The 19,418-nt window shown below is 43.3% G+C and overlaps 1 protein-coding gene across 4 annotated transcripts in view; it reads right to left on the reverse strand.

Annotated features, from left to right (window-relative positions):
* KIF23 (kinesin family member 23) overlaps nt 1-19,418 on the reverse strand; it is a 28,195-nt gene extending 8,777 nt beyond the window's left edge. For 2 of the 4 annotated variants that reach the window (XM_034660758.1, XM_034660756.1), the window contains exons 1-18: nt 19,214-19,418; nt 17,708-17,777; nt 16,482-16,610; nt 12,899-13,004; nt 12,379-12,515; nt 12,061-12,170; nt 11,450-11,620; nt 10,136-10,177; nt 9,302-9,414; nt 9,028-9,149; nt 7,660-7,762; nt 3,600-3,679; nt 3,395-3,514; nt 3,047-3,173; nt 2,558-2,716; nt 1,459-1,616; nt 621-794; nt 150-329 (exon numbers count right to left, since the gene is read on the reverse strand). In XM_034660758.1, coding sequence (XP_034516649.1) covers nt 150-329; nt 621-794; nt 1,459-1,616; nt 2,558-2,716; nt 3,047-3,173; nt 3,395-3,514; nt 3,600-3,679; nt 7,660-7,762; nt 9,028-9,149; nt 9,302-9,414; nt 10,136-10,177; nt 11,450-11,620; nt 12,061-12,170; nt 12,379-12,515; nt 12,899-13,004; nt 16,482-16,610; nt 17,708-17,777; nt 19,214-19,224 — 2,112 coding nt within the window. In that variant the 5' untranslated portion in view covers nt 19,225-19,418. The remainder of the gene's footprint in view (nt 1-149; nt 330-620; nt 795-1,458; nt 1,617-2,557; nt 2,717-3,046; nt 3,174-3,394; nt 3,515-3,599; nt 3,680-7,659; nt 7,763-9,027; nt 9,150-9,301; nt 9,415-10,135; nt 10,178-11,449; nt 11,621-12,060; nt 12,171-12,378; nt 12,516-12,898; nt 13,005-16,481; nt 16,611-17,707; nt 17,778-19,213) is intronic. The other 2 variants (XM_034660759.1, XM_034660757.1) reach the window with 2 other exon arrangements.

Below are 19,418 nucleotides of genomic sequence, written 5' to 3' on the forward strand. Positions count from 1 at the left end.
TGTTTCTGCTGAATTTAGAACTATTTACATAGAGAAGTTGGAGAAATACAATAATATAAAACAACAAATGGAGCGCCCTAGAAAGTTGCCTCATCTGAACAAATGTTCTCTAGTGCAAGTGACAACCCAACGACGGACGAGAAACTTACAGGTACTGGTGATGGGGAGATAGCTCTTTGAGGGACTTTTTCCCGGTCCCGCTCCCGAGAGGGTCTCTCTGGCTTTTCAGCTTTGGGTTCAGTGACAATAGCCTTCAGTTGTTTCAGCTTCTCATCTTTGACCCAGAGTTTATTTTGCATCTCCAGCTGCTTGGCTGCCACCCGGCGCTCCTAGGTTAGCAACAGGGACACACGTCTAATTCAGTCACACCAGACGGACACCCCAGACCACCCAGCCACCTTGTTTCCTAAGAGTGACCGTCCTCCCGGAGCAAGCACACATTGTCGTGCCGGCTCACTGGTCATGTGTTTTAAGGGCAGAGAAAGGAAACGGGATGGAATGAACACTAGCTCCTGCTGCCGCTGCTGCCAAAACCCTAGGCCTCTGAATACGGATTCAGAACACCACGGGTGGAAGTCGGTCACTGTCCCGGAGGTAAGCCCCGCAGGGGCGACACTCACGCATTCTTTCTCCCACTTCATGGTCGTTTCCGTCACCATGCCTTGTAGCCTGGCTTCCAGTCTGCGTTTGTCAGAAAACTGCCGCTGAAGTTTCTGGTTCTGAGTCTCGAGTTCCTGTTGCAGAGTGCGCTTATCTTCTTCATAGATAGTAGTTGTCTTCTCTAAAATCTCAATCTGGGAAGGCAGACCGTTCTGCTCAGGATAAAGCTTGTGAACACTGCGTGTAGCTGTGAACTAACCGCTCTCATGATGTGCTCATGCAGGCATAGTTGTGGAAAGAAAAATCATGGAGAGAGCAGTTCCCTCTACAGCGTCATCTGAATTCCTGCCTCTGTGCCTAGAAGTGAGAACTTCTAAACAAGATCCTCACAGAAAAGAGAAAGCTTTCAGGGACTTCTTGTGAAAATGATTTTCCCCTAAAATTAGACCTGAATTTTGTTTTTTATGCTGTTTTCAGAAGAGAGAGCTTCTGTCTAGAACGAATGGATACCCCCTAAATGATACTCTACAAATAAGACAACAAACCTAGCATCCTAAGTCAAAAAGCAAGCCATAACCAGAGCTAAACTCATGAAAGGCCTCTAGAAACTCACTTGTTTGGTCCAAGAACATTCTCCCCAATTGCCAAAGTCTAACTCAGAAAATTAAAGAGTATATTACCCCTCTAAAGCCCTTCACTCACATTTCCTCTTCTGGGGTGAGGTGGAGATTAGTAAGGAACCCGGCAGTGTTTCTCCCTCAGTAAGCGCTGAAAGGCCAGGAGGCCAAGAGCCAGGTCAGACAGAGAGCAGTGCCGACCAGCCAGCACGCACATCCACGGAATCATGCCAAGACAAACCTTATACTCTAAAGTTTTGTTTTTCTTCTCCAGGCGTTCTATTTCCAATTTCTGTCCGGAGATCACCTTTTCTTTTTCATTTAATTTTCCTTGAATGTAGTTTTCTTTATTTAAAACGGCACTGTCGAACTCTTGCAACAATGCTTTAAACGTAACAGCTGAAACAGAAGCATGCGGGCCAAGTTTACTCCAATCCCAAATTAGCCAGTGCAACCGGCTTGCATGAACCGGTATTAGCTACTCGGCAAGTCGTGAGGGTTAGTCTGCAGCAGAGGTTGAGAAGGGAGTCAGGGGTCTGGTTCCCAAACCTACAGGACAGAGAGTCCTAGAAGCTGGTTTTTACTGAAAAACACGAAGTCTTTCATGTGGCACTAGGGCATTCCCTTGGCAGCCCGTACGTGTAAGGAACTGCTTCAGAACAAATGCAGACACAGAAATAACAGATTTAGGATCCACTGGATCCGACTTGAAGTCCCTGGTATAGCAATTACGAATTATGGCACTTGGGCAAGTTACTTAATTTTTCTGAGCACATTTCCTCCTTTTAAAATGGGGATATAGCTACCACTTATCTCACACCTTTCTCTGCAGATTCAAATGAATCGATGATGAATAAAAATCGTAGACCTGCTCACTGGGCACTTGTACGTACCACGCTGTTCATTGTTCTACGTGACCCTCACATATTACCTCACTCCCACAACACCCTCTGAGGTAAGAACAGTTAAAATCCTCATTTTGCAGATAGGGAGACCAAGAAATGGAAGATGAAGTCATTTGCCCAAAGACAGTTATTAAAATGTAACATTTATGAAGTGCCTTGCAAGTAAGTAACCAGTAGGAACGAAAACCAAGGTAGCTATTATTCCTTCGTGTCCATCACTGTCGATTTAAAAAAGGGAGAGAATACACACCCACCTGTTTCTTCTGTTTTACGAGCTGTGGGGAAAGTTCCTTGTCAGTCTAATTGAACAACGCCTTGAGCACTACAAAGTCCAGAAACAGTTAACCCTTCCTTAGAGATCTGCCCCACCACAGAACTCCGACTCACTGCAAATTTCTGGAGGGGCAGTGGTCGCAGACCGCGTTCGGCCCTTACCTTGTTTGTGGAACTCATCGATCATCATCTGCCGTAGGTGGTGTCGTTTCTCTAACGCCTCGATCAGCCTGGGGAGAGTCTGCTCGTCGTTGATATCCAGAAGTTCACAGGACGGCAGAGGTGGGAAACTCTGTAAAACCACTTCTGTAACCAGTGGTTCTGCGTTGAATTATAAAAAATTACAAGAAGTTACACAAGACAGAAAGCTTATTTAAACAAGTTGAACACTTGTGATTAAACCCCCCAGTTCAGTGAGCCACGTACTTTCTTGAGTTGCCAGTCATACTTCCTTAAAAATGAGTTATAAAAAAAGGAAAAGTGGAGAAAAAAAGTTATAGTATGTAACAAAAGAAAACTCATTTATACTTTGGTTCTTTTTTTTTTTTGCACTTGGTTCTTGAAGGGGAGTAAGTAGTTCTCTAATATGAAATCGATCTTAAGAGAGACTGAGAGACGTCAGCGTGCACATGATGTGACACCAAATCATACCGTCTCCAACTGGACCTCCCCGAGCCTGGTTTCTGTATCTCCTTCCAGGCGTCAGACCACATATTGCCTTGTCCACTGGTCTTGCCACTTCAACTTCTTGGGTCACTTCTGCAAATCTCATGACTTGCTAAGATACAAAACACATCGGAGGGGGTTTTTGTTTTTACAAATCAGCATATTCAAGTCCTTCAGAAATTACTTAAACAATAAATTGGTCATTAATTCATTTCTGTAACTAATGGTCCTGTATCAGTCTTAAAAATATTTAAAATGTCATTCTTCACATCCAAATAGTTGTTTTCCCCATAGAAACTCTGAGACTTTATAAGATAAATACATCAGAATTACCAGGCTCTCTTCATAATCTTCAGCCTTTGGATTCACACACACGATCATGCGTACTTTACCTTCCCCATCAAAGTAGTTCTTGAACAGATGGGTTAACTTTGAATCTCGGTATGGAACCATCTGTAAATACATTCAAACCCAAATATGTAAGGCACAAAAATGCACACAAAGAAAGCTCTACAAATGATGACAGGCTGTTGCTTACCTTGTTAGTTCCGTACATTTGGTTCTCTCTCAGGACTTCCATACATGTTCTTAGCGTCATTAATGACTGATTAATGTTACCTGACAGGAAAATACAGACAGAAGACATTTGAAACAAGAGAGTAGTTACAATGGTCTGTCCGCCTATAAAATCCCCACTGCATAGAAACACCGTATGGAAATTACAAATAACAGGTTTCAGTGGCTCAATCTGAGGAGCTGTCTTTGCAGTATTTCAGGACTATTTTAATACAGTGTTTTAGGAGGGGGTTGGACACCATCCTTCAGGGATTCTATCAAAAGGACTGTCCATGGAATGCAACATTATACACTTGACGGCCCATAAAGTTTCTCCCAAATCTTAAATTCTATGAAAGAGTATATTAGATGAAGATGTTTAATATCCTCTTATTAAAATATTATCTCAAAAACATGACCATTTCAGGCTTCATCAGCACTGAAGTGCCCCCAGCACCTAGAGGGGCTCCTGTTTCCCACTGTCATGTGTGTTAGGATCCAGCTGAGTCTGTCCCCTCCACATCCAAACAAGGATTTTTTTTTTTTTAAAGATTTTATTATTTTTAAGTAATCTCTACACCCAGTGTGGGGCTCGAATTCACAACCCTGAGGTCAAGAGTCACATGCTCTACTGAGTCACAGGCACCCCCAAACAAGGATTACTAAGGCAACATAGCTGTTACTTCTGACCACTCCTGTTTGGATTTCTGAGCCAAGGCAAGTCTGACAGATTCATCAAGTAATGCAGGAGATCTCACTTGCAGAGACCTCCAAATGTATCAGCTAACTCCCACCGTGCTCTCATCTTTGGTCATCTCTCGAAACACAGAGCTCATCTGTGCCTCTATAATGTCCCATGATTCATGATTCCTCTTCCTTGACCCCTACTCCTGGTATCCTTCCTGCTTCCACTGTGCTCTCTGGAACCCATTCCTCTGAACAGACTTCCCTACATCCTCACACCTGTCAGAGAGCTCTACCCATCTCTCTCTAAGTGCCAGGGTTTCTAAACCTGGGGTCCATGGTGTCCATGGGTACATTTCAGGAAGTCTGCATACTTGGATGGGAAATAAATTACACCTTTATTTTTTCTTGACTTCTGAAATTTAGCAGTGCCTTTCAATTATGAATGTAGACCAAAAATATTAGTGGTACCTGTGATTTTTGTCAGTGCAAATCATAGGTAATTTTACAGCACATTATGGTTTATTGCTGATCAAGATATTTATGCTCATTACTACTTTGAAATTATGTAGTTATAAGACCTACTGGTGCATCTTTAATTAAGGCATTAATAAAGAAGCATGTAAATTACTGTAATGACAAACACCTTAAGAATATTTTTGGGGGGGTGCCTGGGTGACTCAGCCAGCCAGCCACCAGACTTTTTTTTTTTTTAAGATTGATTTATTTATTTTAGAGCACAAGCAGGGTGAGGGGCAAAGGGAGAGGGAGAGAATCTCAAGCAGACCCCCTGCTGAGTATGGGACCCAACATGTGGCTCGATCTCATGACCAGGAGATCATGACCTGAGCTGAAACCAAGAGTCAGACACTGAACCAACTGAGCCACCCAGGCACCCCAGGCATCCACCTCTTGATAGCAGCTCAGGTCTTGATCTCAAGGTCATGAGTTCAAGCCCTGCCTTGGGCTCCACCCTGGGCATGGAGCTTACTTTAAAAGGGGGGGGGGGTTGTGCCTGGGTGGATCAATCACTTAAGTGTCTGACTTCAGCTGAAGTCATGATCTCAGGGTCCTGGGATGGAGCCCCATAACGGGCTCCCTCATCAGCGGGGAGTCTGTTTCTTCCTCTCCTCTGCCTCCCTCTGCTCATGTGCTCTTTCTCCCTCAAATAAAAAACTTCTAATAACACACACATTTCAATCTAATCCATTTCCTTTGCAATCCTATGTATTTTATGTCATTCACTCAGGGATATTCCGTGAAGTGTCCATGCAGCCGTGCCGCAAAGCCCTGTAAGCTTACCCTCTACTATCAGGAGAGTGCTCCCCCTGCAGCCTGAGTGCAGATTGCTTGTTTTCTGAAGCCCGACCTTTTATAGGGATGGTGAGCAGAGGAGGCCAGCAACATTCTCCTAGTCCCTAGCTGCCGCCCTTGCATGTTCCCCCACACGCCGGCTCCTGGGTCATTCTGGTGTCCACGAGGACTACTCCAGCATGCTGCCGGAGGGCCCACTCCCTCAACTTCAGTCAGGCTCTCGCTCTTCACCACGGGAGCCGCACAGCCATGCCCGCACCCCGAACCTTTATCACTCGGAACGACACCACCTCTAGAAACCTGTGGCCCAACCACCATCTCTTCTTCCCATGCTCATGCCCTCATTTTTGTCCCACCTGTTCCCCATTCGTTATCAACACTGCTAGTACTTTCTGGTTTTTTCCTAAAGCATCACAACTCTCGAGTCTCTACTTTCTTCCACTGAGATAACCATCAAGGTGAATCCTTCCTTCTGTGGTCTGGATCCCAGAGTCTCTATCTTATATACACATATATAATGTGGAGGGTTTTTGTCATCTCACTTGGCTACCACTTTCTTTCTCCTTCCCAGGCTCTTTAAATCAACCACCTCAAGCATCTGTTCCTCGAGGCTCTGCCCTCAGCCTGTTCCCATGTGTCCTCCAGGAACAGTCTCCCCTGTCGCTTCCATCATGTTGGCAAAACCTAAACCCAAATACCTCAAGTTAAATCTCGCTCCTTCCAAATGCGTGTACATCCGGTGACTGGGCGCTTCCACTGGAATGAGCTGAACACTCCAACACAAACTCTTGAACGGCCTACACCTGCACCTCGGCGGCTCTCCCCTCAGCCCAGAGCTTGGATCTGCCCTCCCCTCCTCCTCTCCACATGCAGGTCGGCTTCCTTCCTAACTAGCTCTCACTTCTCTCCCACCCCTGCCTCCGGGGCACATGATTCCTCCTCCGAATTACTGCAAAAGGCTCCCAGCTGCTTTTCATGTCTCTGGACGTGCCTCGGTACATTAATTCTCTTCACAGGAAAACAATCTTTCTGAAAGACTAATTTTTCATTTTCTTTAAGGGGAGGCTGTATAGAAGAGTAGAGAGACACAAGTGTTGAGAATCCGGCCAACCTGGGTTTAAACCCAAGCTCCAATCTTGGGAAAATTACATAACCTCTCCCAACCCATTTCCTCATCTGAAAAATGGGTATGACACAATCCTGAAAGGTCAGAATCAAGAAATTGAGCCCATGCATAGTAAATACGGTGATACACACCAGTCCTTTAATAATTGGCAACCACCATTACTCCTTCAGGACAAAATTCAGACTTGTTAATACGATTGACAAGAGTCATCACGGCCTTGTGTTGCTCTGCTGCCTCAGTTGTCATGGGTCACCGACCCACACGCTCCCACCTCAGTGACCTTGACCCTGCCATACTCTCTTAGTTTACAAGTGGCTCCCTCCTCTGCCAAGGATGACTTTAACCCTGTCCTCCACTTAGCTCACACAATTTAAGTGTCCACTTAATGAATTTCACCCCTAAACTTTCCCTCACACACCCCCAGACTAAATGAGTGTTCAAATACTGGCACACAGCACGTACTCCATAAATGCTATTATGTAAAACATAACATGAATGGCTACACTAATGAAAGAGTTAAAAAAACCCAAAACACAAAAAAACTCAGATTTCCTTCCAATTTGCTTTTGTGTTCAAAGATTTTTCCCACCTCCAGCAGCCAGTTTTCAACAGTATGAATGTTGGAATGACTGTTAAATCCCTTAATTTTAAGGATCTAGTACTTTACTGGCAATAGATAAAATATGAATATAACTTGCTTTATTTTAATCACTTACCCTCAGTGATAAGTCAGCGTATTGTAACATACTGATACCAAACCAGCATTACTAAAAAAACAGCAATGACCACTAAACTTAGCCTCAAAATTACCAAAATTGAAGACAGTTATGCTTAAACCACCTATCAATAAGCAGATGACAGGCTGGCATTGCAAGTTTTCGGAAGTTGTAGCAATAAATCAGTACTATGCTGTGCTCACCAGCCTCACGTAATCTGTTCCCTTCTGCTTTTGTCCGGTTCGTTCTTTCACTTCCAGCAAGATCTACCAGGGACAACTGGCTTATAGTGATTTGTTCCTTTTCCTAAAGGGAAGATCGTAATGCCAATAACATGAGGTATAACTGGTTTACAATGTTCTTTAACTATATCCCAGTCAACAAATTATTAAATCTTATGAGTATCACATTTGCACAATACAAAACAGTAGGGCCAGAGGATACAGGTTTTGGGGAAAAGTCTGCTAAGAGCATATGCTCAGTATACTCATGGTAGTGCCGATGACTTGCCCATTGTCTGGTCTTGCACATTATACTCTAAGCTCCATGAAAGCAGGGACTGCCTCTCAACCAATGTTCTCATCTCCAGCACCCTGCACAGTGCCTCACGCACAGGATCTCAGGCTGTGTCTGCCAAGTGGTGAGTCTAGGACAGACCTATCCTAAATTTTTCTATAACCAGGTAATTAATTTTATAATTGAAAAATTCCATAATACTCCAGTTGTATAAGAAATGAAAAGAGGTACATAACTGATTTGTAATATTAGATGTGTTCAAAGGACAGCAAGTGTAGATGGAGGCTTGACTTAAAAGCATTACTAGCTAACATTTATGAGTGCTAACTGTATGTAAGGCACTGGCCTAAGAACTCTACATGCATTGCCTGCTTTAATCCTCACATATAAAGAGTTTGTAACAGGTCAGACAGCAAGCAAATTAATAGGACTCAGAATTTGAATCCCGGTGGTCTTCAGTACGCTGCCGTACCATCTCCTCATGCCATGTGGAAACTTTCATGATAAGGTTCAAATGGAATTACACTTTAATAGCTTAAAGTTATTAAATGATTCCTGTTCGGTTCAAATGCTTTTACTGATTGATATAAGCCCTGTAGTGTGGCAGGCCCAGCAGTAAAGGATGATCAGCAGATGGGAGCCCTACTGGCCTATCAGCCAAGAGAAGAACAATTTAGAATTGTCATCTCCTAAACTGTACCTACCCTGTAAAGTTAACCACTGGCATTTTAAAACCATTAACTGAATTCCCACATACAAAATGAGTCTTCAGAGATAAAATAATGACTCATACATACTCATTTTATCTCCTCTATTAAAGAGATTAATAAAGATTTGTAAACCTTTTTTGTAGCAAAATTCCAGGTTCTCAGATTTAATAGCCAGTTTCCCAAAGCTATACTCTCTAATGGAACACTTTTTAAATGTCATCACCCACATATAAAAATTCTGCAATAGTCTTCATTGCAGTCAAACTTACCTGATTTAACCCTACTTCCAAAAAACTAAGGGTTCAGTTAAAACAAGAAAAACTCCACACACTACAACAAATTTACCTGTAAGACATTGTCTCCATCCGCATCCAAGGGAGCCTGAACTAATTTAATGTTGAACACACTATGGGAACGGCTGGACTCCCGATTCAAATGTGTGTTAGCAATACGTCTCTTTTTCTGGCCTGTGATGACAGAGACATTGTTGATCAAACCTGAACTCCGTCATTACAGTATTATATGCTTTCCACTAAAAAGTACTGCCATCAAATTATAGTAGCAACTCTCAGGATTATATTTATTTTCAGATTTTCCTAATTTTAGCTCAGTTTCTAACCTCTCCAGAAAACTTCAAAAGCCTCCTCAGTAGATTTCACTTCCACTTCTGTACATCCTGCAACATACATGTTGTGGTTCTTATCTTCACGAAGCAATTTAGATTGTGGCGGTCTGTGAGAAAGAAAAAGACATCAGTCTCCTAAATGGTGAGATCCTAATATCTCAGCTTAATTCTAGGACTAAAATGCCAGGCCACATGACATCGATTCTTACGATGGGAATAGACCTAGGCAAGAGCTCCCCCCCAAAAAAACAAAAACAGGACACTTGGGTAAGTATAAGGGTATATAGTCAGGATTAGTTACGTAACAGGGTCACAGGAACCTATGTTGTTCTAGAAGCTTTGCTCTAATTTGTTCTAATAAGCACACAGAACACTGACTAAACAAGTAGAGGACAAAACAATATTACAGCAACATCACATGCACAGGTTAAGCATCACAATCTAGCATTTCTCTAATTTTAAAAGATCAACAGAGAGCTGGTTCTCACATCAGAGTCAGCAAAAGACAAATTCAGAAAGAGTTTGGTATATACCAGGAGTGGCAGTCTTTTCAAAGTGGCTGGTCAAGTTTTGATCTGCACAGTAGGATAAGGCTGGAAAGGGTGCCGCCTGTTCGGCCTCAGTCTCAGGAGCGGTGGGGGTGGAAATGTGTGCCAGCCACCATCACTCAGGACAGGGCAGACTTCCCAAGCAGCAGGGAGGGGCTCAGAGGTAGCAGCCAGCCCAGTGCCAGCGAAAAACCACCTACATGCGAACATGCCACAGACGCCAACCACTAGTATAACTGCACCCTTTCTCCTCAAGAGAAGAGTCAACGTCCTCACATACACAAAATCTGTGTTCCTCATGGGCGTGCTGCAACTGTTCCACCTACCAAAGGAATAAGGTGTAAGTTACTGTTTCCACAGCAGCCAGCCTCAGTCCACAGTAGTGACGGTCACGATGAGTCGGCTCTTAAAAACCCTCTGCTTGTAATATTTCTTCACCGTATTTAAAAAGACTTTAAAGTTAACCAGCTCAAAAAAAGTTAACCACTACCCTAACCAATTAAATCCAAATTTAGTACCAAATATGCACGCAGTGAGTTCGTTCAGGGAGTTACCAGAAAGGTTACAAGGCATGCAAGGCACATTTGTCAGTCTTCCTTTTGTAAAACTAAAACCAAGATAGGCTTTTTTGAAAATAATCTCATTTAGAACAAACCAAACAGAAACTTGGCACATGCGCAAAAAAGTGAAACAGATTGGTAGCAATGATGACATCACAACAGGTGAGAAAATGGGTAACATAACTGATACTCTGAAACAAATGGAGAAGGAAGTAATCTATAAATTGCTTAATGTAATTTATTAAACCTGTTCTCAGTCTCATGTTTTTCTAAATATCCAGCTGTTTCTCCAATAATGTTCAGTTAGTCTTCATATTATTTATGTTCTGAGAGACCCTAACAAAGACAGCATTAAGGATAAGCATTTAGCTTAAGAACAAAACTGTCAACTCAAGAACAAAATACTAATATGAAATGAGACTCCAGAGTCCACTCTGGCACAAACACAGATTGTGATGCCAGGCTGTAATTGCTCTTCAGTCTGAGCCAGACAGAACCCAAGGAAATCTAAGGAGTTGTCTTTTAAGTCTGGTGGAATGAGGATACAGATGTCACTTTATATTAATCAGTGATGACAGATCTGTATCAGTTGTATAAACAACAGCTTTGGGCTCCGCTCTGTAGAGATCACCAACCATAGATGGTTAATATGACTACAGACTCCCAACACTAAGTGGTAGGCTCTTGAAGGATAACCCCAGGTAACACACATGCATAGGACACTTCCTTACACAATTACAGTCCTTCTCAAAATACAGCCCCAAGGCCAAGAGTTCTCAAAAGTAATGTCTAAGATGAGTATTCAGGTCTGTCTTCTCCTTAGATGCCTTAACCCACTGGTTCCCTGATATAGCTGCCTATCTGGTTAAGAATGAAACTGTGCATTCAACACCAACTGCATGATATACAAGTTGTATCTCATTGTGAAAACAAAAGCATTATCACCATTTATCACTGAGAAAACTAAGGCTCACTGAGGTAAAGTGGCTTCCCCAAGGTTAAGCAGCTAACATGAGACTTTCTTCACTACTTACTTAGGCTTTATGGGATCAAACGGCACCTCTTCCAATAGATCATATATGTAATTATTATATATTTCAATATAAGAGACAAATACGCCATAGACACTATCTTCATCAACCTCTTCTGCTTTGCAAAATTCTTGTACATTTATCATATCTGCAAACTCTGGGTCTACTTGTCGTCTGGAAAAAGAAAAAAGCCACAAAGTCTGCTCTTACACATTGAGTCAGTATCAAAAGTAAATGATCCCAAGGGGAAAGTAAAAGATGTAAGTTAAATGACCTGTCACTGCAAGCAGAAACGCACAAAGCAATCTATTCGTACTCATGGTCGGCCAGTGGTACCCCCGCCCACCCCGTGTCCTCCTAGATACACAGCACCGGCTTTTATACCCTCTCCCACCCAGAGCGGCACCTTCTCTAAACAGTAATTCAAGGACCATGTGCTCAAAACCAGAGAACATCTGAGCAAATAAACTTAATGAAGAACATTCCTCAACTTTGACCTCACTACAGTCAACTGTCAGACCAACTCCCCTTCATGTTATCATTCCCTGTGCCTGAGGAAACCACCAGACAGGGTTCCCGTCAGGCCAATGTCACATATGAGTGTCATCACTTACTTGCTAGAGGGAGTCTTTGGATTGGGCATGGCTTCTCTTTTCTGCCGTTCTAACAAGGCATCAACTTCACACTGTATATCCATGCTATTCCGGTCATTAGATTTAAAAACCTGAAGTGGGGGTAAAAATCAGACCATGAATTTTTTAGAATTTGACTTAAATAACAAGAAACATAGTTAAAAAAGAAGAAGCATTTGATATTTAAGGTTTCAAAATGTATCCCTTGTATTAGTTTTCCTTTAAAACTACTGTATCCACAGGTCTCTTGGTCCCTATGCCTGCAAGTGAAATAGTCACAACACAAAAAATTACACTTACGTATCGTTTAGCTTGAAATGACCCTATACTGTTAAAGATCATGTCCAAACAACGAGGAAGCAGACCTCCTTCCCCTGGAGAACCAGTCATTGTGTGCGTTTTCCCGCTTCCTGTCACACCATACGTGAAAAGGAGACCTGTAAGGTAGCAAATCACATGTAGTTATATATTGAAAGTCACACTGGGTTACATCTTAAAAGTCCTCCACTTTTAGTATTTCTTTGTTGTATTAAGAAACACTTAAAATTAGCCAGCTCGAAAAAGCAGGCTTTAGGGGCTCCTGGGTGGTTCAGTCGGTAAAGCATCCGACTCTTGATCTCAGGGTGGTGAGTTCAAGCCGTCACTGGGCTCCACACCCGGGGTGGAGCCTACTTAAATAAAAATTTTAAAAAGCAGGTTTTATACCACTCTAACAAATTAAATCTGAATTCAAAGCCAAACATAACCAAATATATAAGCGTCAAAGATTTTTCAGAGGAGGACAAGAAAGAAAACATAACAAAAACTCTAGTAATCGTACCATTTTTGCCATGAATGAGGTCATCTACCAAGGGATTAGCCACAGCATCAAAGAGCTCCTTCTGGGTGGTATGAATGCCAAATACTTGTTTAAATGAATACTGAGTCTGTGAAGAAGGAAAAAATAAAAAGCATATGAATGAAATTTCACTCTAAGCTAGAAATACATCTGTTTAAATATATTCAGATGTTTCTTAGTGAACATTTAAGATCTAAACACACAAAGAAAAAACATGAAGTCTTAAACTTGGAACCCTTAAAAAAGTCATGCTATAACTCCATTATACCCCTTTTAAGGAGAATGTAGAAGTCTTAAGTCCACTAATGCTTCACAGACCAAGGCTGATTTTAGACAACAAAGATCAGAATTATCATGACTCAGGCACAGACTCGTGACAATCATTAAGCACTACTCCATATACTCATTTACTGCTTGCTCTTCTAAAATGCCACAGCAGCATAAAACCAAGTGTTTTGGTGTACCGTTTTAAAATCAAACGAACTGTAAATAGAATCTCATCTGAGTTTTTCTGTGAAATAAACTAATTGTGACCTTTAAAAAAATCAATACTTCAACTATCAAATCTCTATCAAAATGATTATATAACTATATTACCAAAAATATTACCAAACTCCTACTTGGAAACTTAGATTGGGGACTGGGGAATATAAATATATTTTCATGTAAAGTAAATTGTCCTAATTGTCCAGAGGCTGGAGTTCTATTATTTCTGTTCTTGTTAGTTTTTAGTTTTTTTGTATTGCAGACATTGTCATGTTTCTGTGACCTTCCTGAATTTTGCAGTTTTTGCTTCACAGAAGGTCAGTGCTAAGTTATTTGTCACATGAGCATTCGCTAGGATTTATTATGGATTATAGCCTTTGTTAAGCAGCACCCCCTTTCCTGTTTTATACCCTTGTCCTTAAATTCAACCTGTATGGATATCACTATCATGACCCTTATGTTTTTACAATTCGCAGTTTTGTCCCCACGAAAGGAGACACGTATAGATTAGTGCTCAAACCTACACTGATACAACATGCGCCGAGCACTGCCTTAGCCTGGTAGTCAGTCATTTCACTCTTAACCTTTGATTACATCCTGTTAATTATGATGCTCATTTTATAACTTGCTAAAGATCACACACCTACTTCAGCTAGGCTAACTCTTGCTTCATGGAAGGTTTTATTCCAATCCCGTAAAACAGCTGTAGAGTTCACAAGAAGAATAAAGAATCTTAGGACGGAAAGGTTACACATAAATAGTGCTGACAGATCAGTCAGATGACCTCCAAGTTCTTGTGAACAAACCCCTCCTTACCAGTAAAGAAAACCGAGGCCCAGAGGAAGAACTTGCCCAATCCTACAGTGCTAACTGGTGTCCCAGCCATTTCCAGGCCAGCGCTGCCTTCTGTGACGAGGCAGTGAGAACTGCTAATCCCCGCCAAACTTTCTGTTTACTTATACATACTTGAAAATAATCTAACAGAGAAGCAAAGTTCTTCACAGTAAGTCAGTTCTCAATTATTTGACATCTTTGAAGGCCCACTCCTCTGTGAAGCTTTCCCAGACTATTCATTCATGCTTCATCCGTATTCATTGAATGGGGAACAGGACAGATAAGGGGCATATCCCCCCAAAGCTTACATTATAGCAGGGGAGAGAGACAATAAACAAATCTCTTGATGTGCTAAGTGCTATCAAGGAAGCACAAAGGGCAGACCAGGACAGAAGCAGGAAAGGGTGCCCCTTCTGATCAGGTAGTCTGGACACTGTCTCTGACGAGGTGATGTTTAAGCTGAAATCCACAGATGAGGAGCCATCCATGCTAAGAGCCAAGAGAAAGAAAAGTCCACGCCAAGAGAACCTCCCTGAAGCAGGATTCGGGCTTATTCAAGGAACTCAAAGGACGGGATGACTATCAAGGGATGACCGTGGAGAAATAGGGGACAAATTAAGCAGGATTTTGCCCATTTAAAGACTTTATGCCTTGAAAGATTTTAAACAGGAAAAGGGTCAGATCAGATTTACACTTTAAAAGATCTCTCTGGTGGCTCTGTGGAAAATGAATTGGAGAATAACATTCAGAGCGGAAGCAAGCAATCCAGTTAGATTTCAAAGTACGGTCAGCATACCAGTGCCTCTCTGAGAACTGTTTTGTTCCCTGTCTAGGAGAGAAGGAGAGAAATCTGGAGTAAGTTTAGAAGCTTCTGTAGCCATTTGACATGGCTGCCACATCCCAGCACTAGGCTCATCTCGTTGAACAGATTATCAGGTCACTTCTCTTGTGGTCTAACTCAGATAGAAAGCCGCACGAAAGTATCAGTCACGATGCACTGAAAATTTTAAAAAGCTGCTTCTTCAGCACAGATCATTTGAGAAGCACTAGACTTGGTAATTAATAGCAAGACTAAGACGGGCAGTGGCAGTGGAGTTAGAAACAAAAGGACAGTTTCACATTGGAGCAGAACGGATAGCATGTACTGGTGAATGGGATATGAGGGAGGACACATGGTGCTACCATTTATTGAGAGAAGGCAAGGAAGGAAATGATTTAGAGGGGGTAAAAAACCAAGAGTTCTTTTGGACATGTAGACTTTGAGATGCCTATGTGACATCCAAATAGTGGATGTTCGAATTTAGAAGTGGGAAAAGGTTTAGGCTGAAGATAAAAAAAACCTCCGAAATTATTATTATTGTATAACCAACATTTAAAGCCATGAGAAAGTGCTGAGAAGGGAGCCCTGGGTGTAGCCCACCCCAGTACTGAGAGGTTGGAAAAGGAAGAGGAGCCCATAAAGGGTGGCAAGTGACAGCCAGGAACATGAAGACTTGAACAGGGAGACGGGAGAGGGCTTCAGGAAGAACAGTCCTGCTGAAAAACGGATTATGAGGACAAGAGGTGTCCATCCGATATGAGCAGCCCAGAGGCCACTGGTAGGCTTCTGACAATCTCACAAGAGCAGGGTGCACGAGAGTGAAAGGCTGCCCGACAGTAGAGACAACAGCCTGAATCAGTGCTTCCCCTGCATTCCCATAGTCCCTCTCTTTCAGCACACCAGTCTGTCTTCCATCTGTACCCCCAACTCAGCTGTAAGCCCCATAAAGGCAAGGACTGGGTCTTACTCATTTTTTAAAATTTCCTTCTGCCCTGCAGCTTTAGTGCAATGTTTGTTGAACTGAGCTGACTCACTTTGCTCAAGATTTTACTAAAAATAACACTTCATACAAATACACAGTGCCTACTGCTATTTTAATCTGCATGTGAAATTGTGTATGTGTGTGTGTGTGTGTGTGTGTATGTGTGTATAGCCACCTAGCACAATCATTCATTAAACGATCCCTAACCTATGCTCTAAAAAAACAGTAAATAATCCAGTACAAGGAGTTTCCTCGTAAAAGCAATCCTCTCACTCAAGTATACCAAATGTATGCCTACCCACACTTTATATATGGTGGTTTTAGGGAAGTAAACAAGTTTTCCAAAACAGTGGAAATATGAATTGTGTTAAATGTAAAAAATGGAAAAGCCCTTCAGGAGAGAACATCTCAAGTAAAAACAGCTTGGTTCCCATGGGAATTACCTCTTTATAGTCTCCATTTCGGTTGAGTCTGTAACCCTCAGGGGTATGCAGCTGAACGGTTGTATTATTGATCACTTCTATGCAGCACTCTTGATCAGGAAGGCTCAGTGGGCGCACCCTGCAGTACACCTGAAATTACAGGAAGGTGCTTCCAGAACGAAGGCTGACTACTTTTCATTTAAGCTTCCCATTCATTCATCCAACAGTTGATCCCTCAACATAAGAGACTTATATGAACTCAGAGCTATGAAAACCAGAACTTGCTCCCAGAAATTGTCAGATGTAAACAGATATATCAGCTACGAGGGATTTTAAATACACATACAATTAAAACAAATTTGGATAACAAAAGCATCAAATCACACAGCTTCTCTTCACTATTACACTAGCACAAATTGAATAAAGCTATATACTACCACTAATATAAAAATCTCTAAAATCAATGACATCACACAATGAGATTTGAAAAGCTGTTAGAACTCTTTGAAATTGGATGTCAAATAAAACTTGGCAGCTTAACACGATATACAAATCAATATAACATATATACAAATAAGTATAATAATATACAAATACACAAATAAATAACTGCAACATTCAAAGCACGACCTCTTAATCAGTGACAGGGTTGAGGAAAAACTTATCAGCTGTATGTGCAAAGTATCTGGTTCCCTCAACTTAGAACAAGAGACACATTTCAGTGCCAGTGAAGTAGAGAAAAATACCCCAGAGCAAACCAACCTTCTTTTATTTGTCATTTGCCTTTAAAAGCAAGTTCCCAAACCTGAAACTCGTGACTTACATGCAATTAGACTGAATTAAACTGTTCCACACCAGGGTTTTTGTGAAGCGGGCCATCAGTTACTATTTAACAGCCCTGAAGATGGGGGAGGATGCCCATCCAAGCAGAAATTTCCCTGCCTTCCGGGAGAGCAGGAAGAATTCTCCGGGACAGTTGAAGACTATTTTTCATTATCTCACTTTTCAAATTATAATTAGTTATAGGAGTTATGCAGTTGATAACCAAAGACTTCATTTTACTAGACTAATGAATCCCACGTAGAAACAAAATTTTAAAGCTGGAACCAGCCTTACCTATTTCACTAAAAGTTCTCTAAGTCTGCTTCCATATCTCCATCCCTTCCAAGCATACCCAGAGGACAGAAAAGGGCTGAACAGACAGACACACACACACACACACACACACACACACAGGAAGACCTTACCCCAACTGGGTCTTTAAGACTTGTTTGGGATCCTTTCTTCACTAGAAGTTTCCTGGGCGTCTTAGTCCTCCTGGTCATAGGTTAAAAAAAAATTCAGTTCCAAAATAACACACAAAAACCTCACCTATAATTCATACAGAGACAACCTTCCTAGGGGTTATAAAGTTCTCCCTTAGTACCAAAACATTACACCTCAAATAACTAAGACTAAGCTGCATTAGAAGAAAGTTTGTGGCACACGTAATGCAAAAGTAAGGAAAACTGGGTTCAGGAAACGTTTTCAGTACTAGCTTGCATTTTTTCTTGAAGGACAGTTTTACAGAAGCACTACAAATTTGAAAAATCTACAGATAATTGACCACGCTTATCTTGAAGGCATTTATATAGGCGCCCAAGCACACACACAGCTGCAACAGCCATTGCCAACGCAGACTGACAAGCAATTAACTTCACCAAATGATAAAAAAGCAAATGGGGAAATTCATTCTTTCATCAAGGTCTGTCAGTACTTTTAAGGAAAGTTTATTGAGTTCTCCAAGCTATCATCCTTTGTCCCCAAATTTTAGTCTCCAAACTGCAACTTCTTGCTCTCTTAGAATCAAAAGAAAGATATTTTGACTTCACCAATTTCTCTAGCATGCGGCTTTCCTCCACCGCCAGCACCCACATTTATCTATAGGGCAGATGAACATTTAACACTAAAGTTAGTTATTGGCATGGACTACAGGTTATTGAACTATTTTCCCAACACGCCCCGAGATGAAACAAGCAAATTAGTGTTTTCAGTTCAAAATATTATGGTGGGTTTCCTTAAACTCAGTATTTTTTTTTTAAGATGATAGATTTTGACTTTGGCCCCTTAAGAAAACCAGCTGCCTCTTTCCCCAGGAGGGGTCGGGACGCGGTGCTGCGCGGCCGCGGGGTCTGGGGCAGGAATGCGGGCTTGGGCGCTTGGGGGCGGGGCGGGGCTGTCAGCCGGCGCCCGGCCCCCGCCCCAGTACCGGGTCTCGGCCTCCAGGCCAGGGCTGGGCTCGGAAGAGCACGCGGGCCAGGGCCCTCCAGGGACTGAGGCCGCCCGGCGCCCCCAACACCCGCGGCACAGCCCACGGGGCGAGCCCCGGCCGCACCAGCCGCGGCAGAGTGCAACCTAGGCCCGCCGGCGGCCGGGCGGGAGAGGGGCCCTTCGGAAAGGGCTGGCGGCGGCGGCCGTCCCGGAGCCCGCGGGTGGCACCCCGGCTGACGGGAGCCCACCCGGCCCAGGGCTCCCCGTTCCCCCCGACGTGGGCCGGCCTCTCCTCCTGCCCTCGGGAGGCCCGGGGCGGGACGCCGGACTCCGGCGGGGAGGCGAGGGTGGGGGAGGGCGCGCCGCGGACCGGTCTCCGCCACCCGGCCTCCCCCTCAGCGGCCCACGCGGGGGCTTCCACTTTGGGGGCCGCGGCCCGGACAGCACGGGACTCGGTGCAGACCGAGGAGACGCCGGCCCCAGCCCCGCGGCCCGGTACTCACGCTGGCTTCATGGCAGCGGGCTCCGTGCTGCAGGGACGCGCGCGCGGGGCTCCGGGCTCGATCCGGGCGGGCTGGTGAGGGCGGCGGGCCACAGGGACGGGCCGCGGGAAGCGGGACTCGGCGGCTGAGGCGCGGCGCTGCGGGAAGCCGGCAAACGCCGCCGCGAGCCCAGGTGAGCTCGCGCCCGGCGCATTTCAAACGGGCC

Source organism: Ailuropoda melanoleuca, chromosome 5 (genome assembly GCF_002007445.2).
Source record: "Ailuropoda melanoleuca isolate Jingjing chromosome 5, ASM200744v2, whole genome shotgun sequence".
Taxonomy (NCBI): Eukaryota; Metazoa; Chordata; class Mammalia; order Carnivora; family Ursidae; genus Ailuropoda; species Ailuropoda melanoleuca.